This window comes from Hypomesus transpacificus, chromosome 14 (genome assembly GCF_021917145.1).
Source record: "Hypomesus transpacificus isolate Combined female chromosome 14, fHypTra1, whole genome shotgun sequence".
Lineage (NCBI taxonomy): Eukaryota > Metazoa > Chordata > Actinopteri > Osmeriformes > Osmeridae > Hypomesus > Hypomesus transpacificus.
In genome coordinates, this window is record NC_061073.1 from 15,507,687 (window position 1) to 15,519,154 (window position 11,468).

An 11,468-nucleotide genomic window follows, 5' to 3' on the forward strand; every position below is an offset into this window, starting at 1 on the left:
CTATGAACTTCTGATCCTGGACACGTTTTTAAACAAAAATACATCCATAAAATAAATCCAATCCGTACTTTAGTAATCCTGTTCAGACATGCGAATTCACCGAAGTCTGGGTATGACCACAAGCATAGTCCCACCTACTCGACACAGCAAAACTGGTTGGAAGCTAAATTTACTGGTTTCTTTTTACAAATACACGGTTTCTCTTCGGATTGCTCAGATTGATCGTTGCAACAGTAACAGTAAACGTATCATCAAATCGTCAATGTTACTTTTTAAACAGCGTTCCCCCTTTTGCATACGGAGGCACCCCTTCTCTTCACGTAAGAGTGCGACGAGAGCATGAGAATATTGCAAGGACTTTCATGGAAAATGCATTCCATGTGTTCACTGTAAAATTGTCCTTTCTAGAGTGGCAAGTAAAGACACTTTGACATTGTCTCTGAGACTTTTACGGATTCTCTATATTCTTTTAATCATCTCTTTTGAAATGATATTGGTATTTCAGTATATTTTGCAACTCATTGTTTTGTGGTGAGGTGATCCATTTTACTCATATGGCTTGAATCTGTCGCTGTTAGCCAATGTTTAACTCGCTCACAAATCATGCCAATCATGCGTAACTATACTAACCTTTGATGCCTATGCAGAAGTTCTTTTGTGAACTGTCAAGTTTGTGTCATTTGTTGACATTAGTACTATATAACTTTAATCCAATATGATTATAATATCATTTTTTATGGTAGTTGTTTGTGTCTGTGTGTGACTTTTGTTCCAGGTACTTTATTGTTTAACCTTTAATCTTTCAAAGTGGACCGCACCTCCACACGATGGCCACTGATAAACCAGACCCCTACATCTTCAGCACAGATACATTACCCAATGACCCCCGCTACCTACCTCCACTGGCCAATGGGCTGCTTGGCTGGACAGTGTATAACAAAATCATGCACATGGGTGGAGTGTATAATGGCGAAGGTGGGGACTGTCACCGGGCAGATGTTCCTTGCCCCCTTGCTTTGACGATGGAGACAGAGGAGCAAAGCAGGCACACCTACACCCTTAACACCCGAACAGGTAATAGTCGGCCTGTAGGCTTTGTGCTTTTTGGTGTAATGCTCTCTCAATGTTACTGGAATGATACTGTATCTGGTCACAGTTTTTCTTTCTACTAATTCACCGTGACGCAGAGTCTACTGTTGGCACAGACAAGGGGTCCCCAAACTACAGCTTGAGGGTGGAATATGGCCCGCCCACACATTTGGACCGGCCCTATGAACAATGCCACAGACATATTTTGAAAATGTAATTTTAAATAGGCCTATGTTTTAATCATATCATATTTGTATTTGATAATGAAGGTTGGCTTTCAAACTAAAATTCCCCTTAGTTATTACCTATTAAAATGTCCCTTATAATAAACTCTCCACAATAATACTGGTTGTCACTCCGGCCCATGTAAGTTTCTGTTACAGACCGACCCGGCCCCACATTAAAGAAATGAAAAATGATCTGCCCCTTGCAGGAAAAAGTTTGGGGACCCCTGGCATAGACTATAAACTGGAGCACTGCTGGTATGAATTAGTATCTACTGCTTATAGCATCTCTCCTACTCTTTCTCTGTCTCCCCTTTCGATATGTTTGCCTCACAGGTGTGTTCACACATTCGTTAAGCACTGCTAGCATCACTGCTTCACAGTCTTTCTATGCTCATCGGCACCATACCAACCTGTTGGTCATGGAGATTTTGCTGGTGCGTCAGGAAGCCTCACAGGAATCAGTCACGGTGAAGCTGAAAAGTTCATACACACCTCACAGTAAAGACATTATCTTCCAGTCTGCACCAGACTATAAAGGTGGGAGGTGAGGATATGCTCTGTGTAGAAACAAAGAAAGCATACTTTTTTTCATGTAGAAAAATGGTTATCTAACAGGATCATTCTTCCTTTCTTTAAAAGTCAGATTGGCATTTAGATACCACATGGTATTTGTTTTTATCCACCAGGCACATCCATGGACAGACCACCACTGCTGAGGTCCCTAAAGGCACATGTACCAGTGTACACATGATATGGACCCCTACGGTGCCCTCTCTGACCTTACAACCGGAGCAGAGTCAGTCTCGCTGGGGGTTCATTGTAGCATTGTCCAACAGTGCAGAGGGGGCCGAGGCACATTATGACAGAGGTCTGGAGATGATGGCATTTGGGGACCTTCGTCCTTCCCACCAGCGGGCCTGGGAGGAGCTATGGGCGGACAGCTTGGTGGAGCTAACTGGACCTGATACACTTAGTAGAGCCCTGATTGGCTGCATGTTCTACCTAATCAGTGCCTTCCCTTACCTACATGAGGCCTCTAACTTTGGAGGGGTCAGTCCTGGAGGTCTGTCTAATGGAGGGGAGGGGCAGGACTACTGGGGTCACGTGTTCTGGGACCAGGTGAGACTTGTGTTTACTGTAAACTTGAAAGAGAGACTGTTGTTTTTACAAAGATGTGGAGCTAATGGGTACCATTGTATTTACTCCATCCCTCTCTCACCCCTGTGTAGGACACATGGATGTATCCCAGTATTGCTCTCTTCTACCCTAAGTTCGCCCGGGCTGTGCTGGAGTACAGGGTGAGCACAGTGGACGGGGCCAGAGACAATGCAGAGAAGCAGGGATACAAGGTAAGGAATAGGGGTGGGGGGGGGGGAATTGATTCACATTTGAATCGCGATTCAGTCTTCTAGCGATACACTTTGATTCACAAATGTAAAAAATCGATATCATATTTTTTTTTTTTTTAATAAAAAATACCAAAGAATTGTGAATCGATTCGTGACCCCAAGAATCGAATCATGAGGTACCAAAAGATTCCCACCCCTAGTAAAGAACTACCTCTGGAGATTTAACTTCTAACCATCTACCAAAAGGTTCATGAAAGCATCTTTGAATCAGTCAAATCTTGTGAACGCTCATGTGATGTGTTAAGGCCGGCTGCAGTGGATCTTCTTTTGAACAGATGGTATCCCAACAGGGACTCAAGTTCCCGTGGGAGAGTGCTGTGTCAGGAAGAGAGGTTTGTCCCGAGGACATCTATGGAAAACAGGAAATCCATATCAATGGAGATATCACCCTTGCTTTCCAACACTACCTTTACCTCACACAGGTATTTCATGATCTGTGTCGTTCGTTTCACGAGTGTAGTCTCTGTCCTCTGTCCACCTTTGTACAGCTGCTTTGTCTGACTGTTCCAGGATCTGTCCATGTTCACTGAGGGCCGAGGCAGTGAGGTGATTTGGGGGGTGGCAGATTACTGGGTTTCTAGAGTAACCTGGAGCTCAGAAGAAGAGAACTATCACATCTTGGGTAAAGTGACATTAACGATATTGTATGAAGCCACTTCACAGGCAATAACTCCAATTTGCTGATGATATAACTGTCCTTGAAGTATTAAGAATGCCATAGAACACTTCCAAAACAATTGCATAATTATTCCCAGATTTGAGATATGTTAATATGTATAGCTTTTCATTCATTGTCCAACTTGTTTCCTTGTCTCTCAGGTGTCATGCCACCTGATGAGTATTACTACGATGTCAACAACTCTGTGTACACTAACACAGTGGCCAAATTCAGGTACAAAAATGTGCTCATTCACCAGGACCCAAAATGCATGAATTTTTTTTATATTCTCTGTCTCTTAGTCTCCAGTTTGCTGTGGAGTTGGCTGGTCTGCTCAACTACCCAGCGCCCCCAGAGTGGCAGCAGATAGCTGACCAAATCAAAATTCCATTTGACCCAGAAATTAAATATCACCCTGAATTTGATGGCTATAAGAAAGGTGAGCTTTCTCTGTAAAAAGCCCTGTCCTTTTGCAGAACAATTGAACAATAACTAATTGACTGTCAATCCGAGTTTACGGGAAGAAGCTATCTGTTTGTCCGGATTTTAAAACCTCAGACGATAGCTTTGTCCATTGTTATGATGGTATACCATTGCTGAAATTCTTTTTTTTATAGTGATGTTAAATGTTCTGTCGGCTTCCCAGGTCACCCAGTGAAGCAGGCAGACACAGTGATGTTGGGTTATCCTCTGGGCCTGCCAATGACTCCAGAAGTCAGAAGGAATGACCTGGAGTTATATGAGGCTGTCACAGATCCCCATGGTCCTGCCATGACATGGGTAAATTACCGACTACATTGCACTCTAAATGGCAATTATACTACATGCAACAGTAAGATGTAATGCTTTGAGTTTATCTCTCCCATTGCAAGAGTATGTTTGCAGTAGGTTGGCTGGAGCTGGGAGAGGCTGAGAAAGCTCAACAAGAACTTCAGAAATGCTTCAAAAATATCCAGGGCCCATTCCAGGTCAGAGTGATGTTGATTATTCCTGCTGAACTGAACTATCTCCTTCTTTCTGTCACTCTTTGTCCCATAAACATGGCTTGTGAGTGTGTGTACTTTTATTTTTAAGGTATGGAGTGAGTCAACAGATGGTTCTGGTGCAGTAAACTTTCTCACAGGCATGGGGGGATTTCTGCAAGCTGTGCTGTTTGGCTATACTGGCTTCAGGTAAGTTTTACCCTCTCACCATACTTTTCCTAAACCTTTAGTCCAACAAAAGAGTGTGCCTTAACTCTATCGCTTATGTTTTGTCTTCTCAGAGTACAGAAGGATTGTCTCGCCTTTGCCCCACTCCTGCCCAATGACATATCTCAGCTTTGTTTAAGGGGTGTAAGTTACCTTGGTGCTAAGATGGACTGGTTGGTTAGGGCACAGGAAGTGTGCATTATTCTGAGGGAACAGGAAGATGCCAAACCCTGTCCTCTGCAGGTCATTCTGAAATCCTCAGGAACCAAAATCCCTCTCATACCAGGTAATACAAAATGCAATGCAAAAATGCTGATGTTTATGAAGCATGCATCACTCATGAAATATTTGCTGGTGCTGCACAGTAGCTTACATTTATGGAAACTGTGTATGACAGTAAGTCAAGCTGGTTAATTTCGAAGTCTTTAAAAGTTGTGTGTTTTGACGGCTCCTATTCATTCATTACAATCTTAAAAAGCTTTATTTGTTAAATTGGTCATTTTCCCAGATCAGGGAACTGTACAAAGTTTGACAAAACATCTGGAGAGTTTTTGATTAACTTAGTCAAACAACTCTTTTTTTTTTATTCCTTACACGATGACCACAACTTACTCTTTCTTTTACTGGCTGTTTCCTCAGGAAAACCAGTGACTTTTCCTCAAGAGGCGGGGGAAATCTGTAGACTGGACTCAACGTTGTCTTGTGGGCCAAACTGAGGAATGTACTGTATTTATACTGTGTTTATTTGATAGTAGGGAGTGTGCACTTAAATGCGACAAAACCGCTGTAGTCCATGTCTTCATGTTTTTTTTATACACTTTGATACAATCTACATTATAAAAACAGGAATGCATTTTATTCCTAATATGATACTATAATAAATTGTGCTTGAAATATACCTAATAATCATCGGGTCCCTGTGAGTCTAGATCACACATACACTTTATTGACAGATAAATCTTAATTCACAAATCTGTCTTTGGGGTTCATTTATGGTTAAGTAGACAATTTATATAATTTAATATACTTGATTAAATGTAAAACAATGTTAAAACACTCCAAGTTCATGTCCCCATGACAACAGTTCTGAGAGGGTATCAACATACTTTGCCAGTACATGCTTAATTAGAATGGATTTGTTGAGCGAACGTGTGAGGCAGAAGTATAATTGAGACGTCTATGAATATCCTACCTTGTTGAGAGCTATGCACGTGACTTGTTTTATTTTTAAAATGACAGGCGTGTTACCTGATAGTTTGTATGTTGGAATTGAGTAAAATGGCAATAGAAAAAACATTTATCATTAGATGTTCGTTGTTTTTATTTTTTATTTTAAAACTGGGGCGCGGGGGGGCACTGGTGTTATAGATTATTTTCCCTTTCCCTATTCTTTGTTGTTGCTCTCACGCTAACGTGCGAGATTCAGACCCAACTGCGCGGTCGCATTCTGCCTCTACTTCCCCCCTCCCCCGCGGCCTGGCTTGAGATGAGTGGAAGATGTCGGTTTCGGGGCTGAAGGCCGAATTGAAGTTTTTGGAGTCAATTTTTGACCCAAATCACGAACGATTCAGAATCATTGACTGGAAGCCCGATGAGCTTAGTTGTCAGTTCAATGTAACAGGGGAAAAGCTGCTGATAATACACTGCAACATCACGGTAAGAACAGGCCAGCTTCGTTAGCTCAGTAGACCAAACACAGGCTTTGCTGGTACTCGCTAGCTAAGAGGAAGCGACAAAAATGACGATTTCAGAATTCAGATCAACACCAGAGAAACCAACAAACACTCCAGCTTGTTTGCTAATTTACCGTAGCGTTGGCTATTTATCAGAATATCAGAGACTGCCACATTCAGCAAAAATTTTGAACTTTACCCAGCCTGTTAAGTAGTTTGTGTCTTGTCTTGCAAGAAATGTTACCTAGCTGGCGAGCTAACTTGCCCACAAGGCTAGCCTAGCTAGCGTAGTTAGCTGGCTACCAGCTAACCTAGCAAGGCAATTTCTGCATAGCGTCAGCTACACTCACTCAGCATAGATTACCATCAAGCAACCCCATCGTTAGCTAGCTTCTCCCTAGCTAGCGATGCATGTTGTACATGTATTACTAGTACTTGGTATTTTTTTTACATACAACAGACAATTGCACTAGGAATATTCGTAAAACAATGCATGGCATTAAATATCAAATTGACTTGGTCAGTTGGCTAGCTTTAAGCTTTCATGGCCAGCTGATTTAGCTAGGCTATTTGTTTACATGTAGCTTACTGGCTAGTTGCTAGCATGGTAGACTTCCATGACAACAAATATTATTTCGTAAAGCAATACCTTGTTTAGCAAATGTATGTATTTGTGTTAACCAAGGCTACTTTAAAGGTGACAGGGCAAGACCAAGCACAATGCTTTTAATTAAATGGGAAATGGATTATGTAAACTATAAAAATGTATCCTGAAAAATGGTAGTCCGTGAGCACTTTGGCATGGCCTTTTCTTATGGAAGTCTGCTTTCCTCAAAGACTGCTACTCACCCTCTATGTGTTTTCAGACTAAATGTCAATAATTTTGCTGTCAAGCCATTCCTTGAGTTTACAAACGGCTTGTCCTTACGGAGTGCTATATGACTTGGGGAATTCAGTTTTAGCCTATATTCAGTCATCTGCTTTCCACCTCACTGCACAGGAGTCCTATCCTTCAACATCCCCGATATGGTTTGTTGACTCTGATGATCCAAGTCTTGCAGAAGTGTTGGAGCGCTTGGAGGACGTAAGGAAAGGCAGCTCTTTGGTGAGTCACATGATTGCCACGGTCTTGGAATCATGCCATCCATTATTTTAATCATGGACAGGCCCCACCTTGACCCATCTGATGTGCATGATTGTGCAGTGTTATGTGAAGAATGTGAACACATCTTCATATTTATTTATTTTTCGTAACTTTCCAGCTCCTTCAGCAGCTTAAGCGACTCATATGCGACCTCTGTCGCCTGTACAACCTGCCTCAACATCCTGATGTAGAGATGCTTGATCAGCCTCTACCAGCCGGGCCCATCAACCCAGAGCGCAAGGTAGTATCATATATTTCAGATCGGTCAATAATGCTAAACAAATGCTCTCAATGCCTCTCCATATAATGTCTCTCCTTCTCGATAGCACGGGCCTGCAGATGAGGTGACATCTGAAGAGGAGGAGGAAGAAGAGATGGGAGAGGTGATTATCTAAGCTCTCTTATGACCTCATGAGTGTTTAGATGTGGGGCTTGTTGTTATTATCAGTGACCTATGCACTTTGTAAAGTTCTCTCTTGGAAGTCGCTTTGGATAAAAGCGTCTGCTAAATGAATAAATGTAAATGTAGATGACATTGCTGTGCGAATATTCATCTGTGAACTGTGGCAGCAGGACATCGAGGATCTCGACCATTATGAGATGAAAGAGGAGGAGCCTGTAGATGGAAAGAAGTCAGAGGACGATGGAATAGAGAAGGAAAATCTGGCCATCTTGGAGAAGATTCGTAAAAACCAGAGGCAGGACCACTTGAACGTAAGTGCTCATTCGGTAAGGTGCTTTTCTCGTTTTTTTCGGAGGGGGTAATTGGGCACATTTTGATATTGTGGTTCCATTATTGTAATCAATACCCAGGCAGTTTTGACCACCCATTTTGTTGTTATATTTCAGGGTGCAGTCTCTGGTTCAGTCCAAGCCTCTGATCGTCTTATGAAGGAACTCCGGGAGATCTACAGATCACAGAGTTATAAGACAGGCAAGTGCCAGTTTATTACAAATGGATTCCCCAACCTTTGTATTGGTATACTTATTCATAACTGATTTTCTATTGTGTAAATATGTATTTATTGTCCTATGTATTTTGTTGTTGTTGATGCAGGTATTTATTCAGTGGAACTAGTCAGTGACAGCCTATATGAGTGGCATGTCAAAATAAGGACGTAAGTTCTCATGTACTAAAAGCAAATGCGCGCACACACACACACACACACACACACACACACACACACAAATCACTCTAATATTTTTCAGCTTCTGTGTTAGAATCCAACTGAGGTCCAGTTACTTGTACTTTACAGGGTAGACCCAGACAGTCCCCTGCATAGTGACTTGCTGGTCTTAAAAGAGAAGGAAGGCGTGGACTACATTCTACTAAATTTTGCATATAAAGTAAGTGGTCTTCTGTGACTTCAGAAAAGCACCCATGGACATGTATAGCTTCTGAACTGACGTTTTCTTGTTTTGCTTTGGCAGGATAATTTTCCTTTTGATCCACCTTTTGTACGAGTAGTTTCACCTGTGCTCTCTGGAGGGTAAGCTCTCAGTGCCTTTTAGATTATTATTTTTACACCCTGTTGTACATTGCCACCTACATACATACATTATTATGACAAGTCTCTTGTGTAAAAGCTTTTTTGAATACCAAAGACATTGTATCTAAAATGTGACTACAACAGTTAGACTGGTAAATGATGAAAAGTGCAGCAAAATTAATGGGTTATATCCATAATAAAATGATGGATATATGATCCTCGACAATTTTTTATGCAAACGAGGGAAAACAATGCTGATAATGTGGAAAACAATGCTGTGATAATGTGGAAAACAATGCTGTAATTAGCATTGTTTTCCACATTATCAGCAAGTTTTCCCTCGTACTGATAACCATCTAAGAAATACACTTTGTATTAATCTGTATTAACCTTTACATTCAGTAATCCATACTGACAGCCCTGGCTTAATGCATTACATATTCTATTTCAGTTATGTCCTTGGTGGGGGAGCCTTGTGTATGGAACTGCTCACAAAACAGGTTTGTTTATTCGTTAACCTTTTTGCATACTCTCCTAACTCCTTAAGTTGACTGCATGATGTGATTTTTGTGTTCTTTTGTGTGTTGCACCAGGGATGGAGCAGTGCCTATTCCATAGAGTCTGTTATCATGCAGATTAATGCTACCCTAGTCAAGGGAAAAGCCAGAGTGCAGTTTGGAGCCAATAAGGTAACAGAAAAAAACATTGCATGTGTATAATTTGACAGTTGACTATTACGTTTGAGTACTGGATGCTGGGTGACACGTTTGTTGAGCCATATGTCTCATACGATCTGTGATCAACCTATCTTTTCTGCACATCAAGTTGTGAACCTACCATGCATTTTATTGTCTTTCAGAATCAGTACAATCTTGCAAGAGCACAACAGTCGTACAAATCCCTTGTGCAGATTCATGAAAAGAATGGTACGGGTTGGTTTCCGTAAAATATTGCAGGAATTATCTTTGATTTTGTGCATTAGTCCACATGTATGTTCTTCTTTCCCTCACCAGGCTGGTACACACCTCCTAAAGAGGATGGATAAGAAGCCACTTCCTTAATGCACTGGGAACATGTCTGGGTCAAAAGCTCCTTTTATTTTTTCTTCTTTTTTTTGTGAACTTTTTTTTTGTGAACTTTTGACTAACTGGGAGTATATCATCGTACTCATGGAAACCTTCTGACAAATCCTTCCATCTTGTTGACTCAGTAGACTCATTTGGCTGTACCACTGTGGGAAAGAGACTCCTGCCTCGCTTTGCTTTCCCTCTCGAATTCATCAAGGTGAAGGAGCTGAACATCAGTGGTCGTACATCTTTAAATATGTTCATTTTTTTCTCGAAAGCTTTTCCCCCTTAAATTGCGAAGAAAAACCGCATGTCTGCTTGAAAAAGTGGGCTCGACCATCCTCAAAGTGAGTACCTATCTGACACCAGATGGGCCAAAGTCAAAGAGAAACTGGTATCTTCTTATCTTCATCCTCCTTTTAGTTCAAGCTGCCAGCTCTTACAGTCAAGGCAATGGATTTTAACAAAAGCTTTTGTGAAATCATTTAAATTGGAAGATGGATACTGAAGATGTTTAAGTGATGTGCCACTGCTATAAATTCTATTGATGGCTTTTTTTCTTATTTTGTGTAAAATGTACTGGTACAAAATGCATTGTAAAACATATTGTACTCTGAAAATGATACTTGCTGGATTTATGATCCTTGTATAAGAATGTTACTGAAAGGTGATTGCGCAGGGGTGGGGTGGTCTTGGAAATTTGATTGGATAGCACAGTCCCTACATTCTAGCACTATCTTGTAGCATGAGGCCATTTACCCAATTACCACAAGACCAATGTTTGTGAAAGTAAAGCTTAATCCTGGCAATGCATTATTTTGAGACTGAGCTCCACACAGCATTTGTGAATGGATTCACCTGTCTAAAATGTAACTTTTGGCAGTAGTGATGCGCTGATCCAGAATGTAGTTATTCTACGCCAGGGTTCTCCGATCCTGGTCCTCGAGAGCCGCTGTCCAGAATGTTTTAGATGTTTCCCTGCTCCAGCACACCTGTTTCAAATGAATGGGTCGTTATCAAGCGCTGTGGAAGCCGGGTAATGACCATTCATTTGAATCAGGTGAGCTGGAGCAGGGAAACATCTAAAACATGCAGGACAGCGGCTCTCGAGGACCAGGATTGGAGAACCCTGTTCTATGCCATAAGAGCAAAACATGGTTCTCTAAAATAATTTTTAGAGTATTTTGACCTCCCCTGCTATTGTTTGATCTCCCAGATAACTTGTATAATGATTAATGTATTGCCTTTTCTCCATGAACATACAGGTTAGGTTGTACAATGAAACAGCAAAGCCATGGTTCACTGGTTAGCTAGTTGTTACAGAAAGGGGCCTTAAAGCAGTTATTTGTGGTATTTGTGGATCTGTACAGTTTATTCTACATTCTTGCAGCAAAATTGTTACACATTCTCAGTCTTAAAGGTAATTATGGTCGTCCCCCCCCCCCCCCCCCCCCCCCCCCCCCCCCCCCCCCCCCCCCCCCCTTTACACACTTGCAACTTTATTCTGTCAAGGATTTCAAA

General features: G+C 41.5%; 2 protein-coding genes across 9 annotated transcripts; both read left to right on the plus strand.

Moving 5' to 3' along the window:
• Positions 1-110: 110 nt before the first annotated feature.
• Positions 111-5,467, plus strand: pgghg (protein-glucosylgalactosylhydroxylysine glucosidase). 5 transcript variants are annotated; one of them, XM_047034945.1, is made up of 14 exons: positions 111-531; positions 776-1,074; positions 1,650-1,860; positions 2,003-2,435; positions 2,546-2,665; positions 3,001-3,147; positions 3,236-3,347; positions 3,545-3,617; positions 3,686-3,822; positions 4,030-4,163; positions 4,256-4,351; positions 4,458-4,555; positions 4,648-4,859; positions 5,213-5,467. In XM_047034945.1, the coding sequence occupies exons 2-14, from the start codon at positions 828-830 to the stop codon at positions 5,287-5,289; spliced, it is 2,097 nt and encodes a 698-aa protein (XP_046890901.1). In that variant the 5' UTR covers positions 111-531; positions 776-827; the 3' UTR covers positions 5,290-5,467. The 5 variants fall into 5 exon arrangements, with proteins under 5 accessions (XP_046890901.1, XP_046890898.1, XP_046890899.1 ...); XM_047034942.1 differs by having other exon boundaries at positions 809-1,074; XM_047034943.1 differs by having other exon boundaries at positions 809-1,074; positions 3,016-3,147.
• Positions 5,468-5,968: 501 nt separating this feature from the next.
• Positions 5,969-10,132, plus strand: LOC124477260 (ubiquitin-conjugating enzyme E2 Q2-like). Of its 4 annotated transcripts, none has more exons than XM_047034947.1 (13): positions 5,969-6,229; positions 7,247-7,351; positions 7,509-7,631; positions 7,717-7,773; positions 7,961-8,119; positions 8,240-8,324; positions 8,448-8,508; positions 8,647-8,737; positions 8,822-8,880; positions 9,332-9,380; positions 9,474-9,569; positions 9,740-9,806; positions 9,894-10,132. In XM_047034947.1, exons 1-13 carry the CDS (start codon positions 6,071-6,073, stop codon positions 9,923-9,925), a joined length of 1,143 nt encoding a protein of 380 aa, XP_046890903.1. In that variant the 5' UTR covers positions 5,969-6,070; the 3' UTR covers positions 9,926-10,132. The 4 variants fall into 4 exon arrangements, with proteins under 4 accessions (XP_046890903.1, XP_046890905.1, XP_046890904.1 ...); XM_047034949.1 differs by having other exon boundaries at positions 7,961-8,104; XM_047034948.1 differs by having other exon boundaries at positions 7,964-8,119.
• Positions 10,133-11,468: the final 1,336 nt, after the last annotated feature.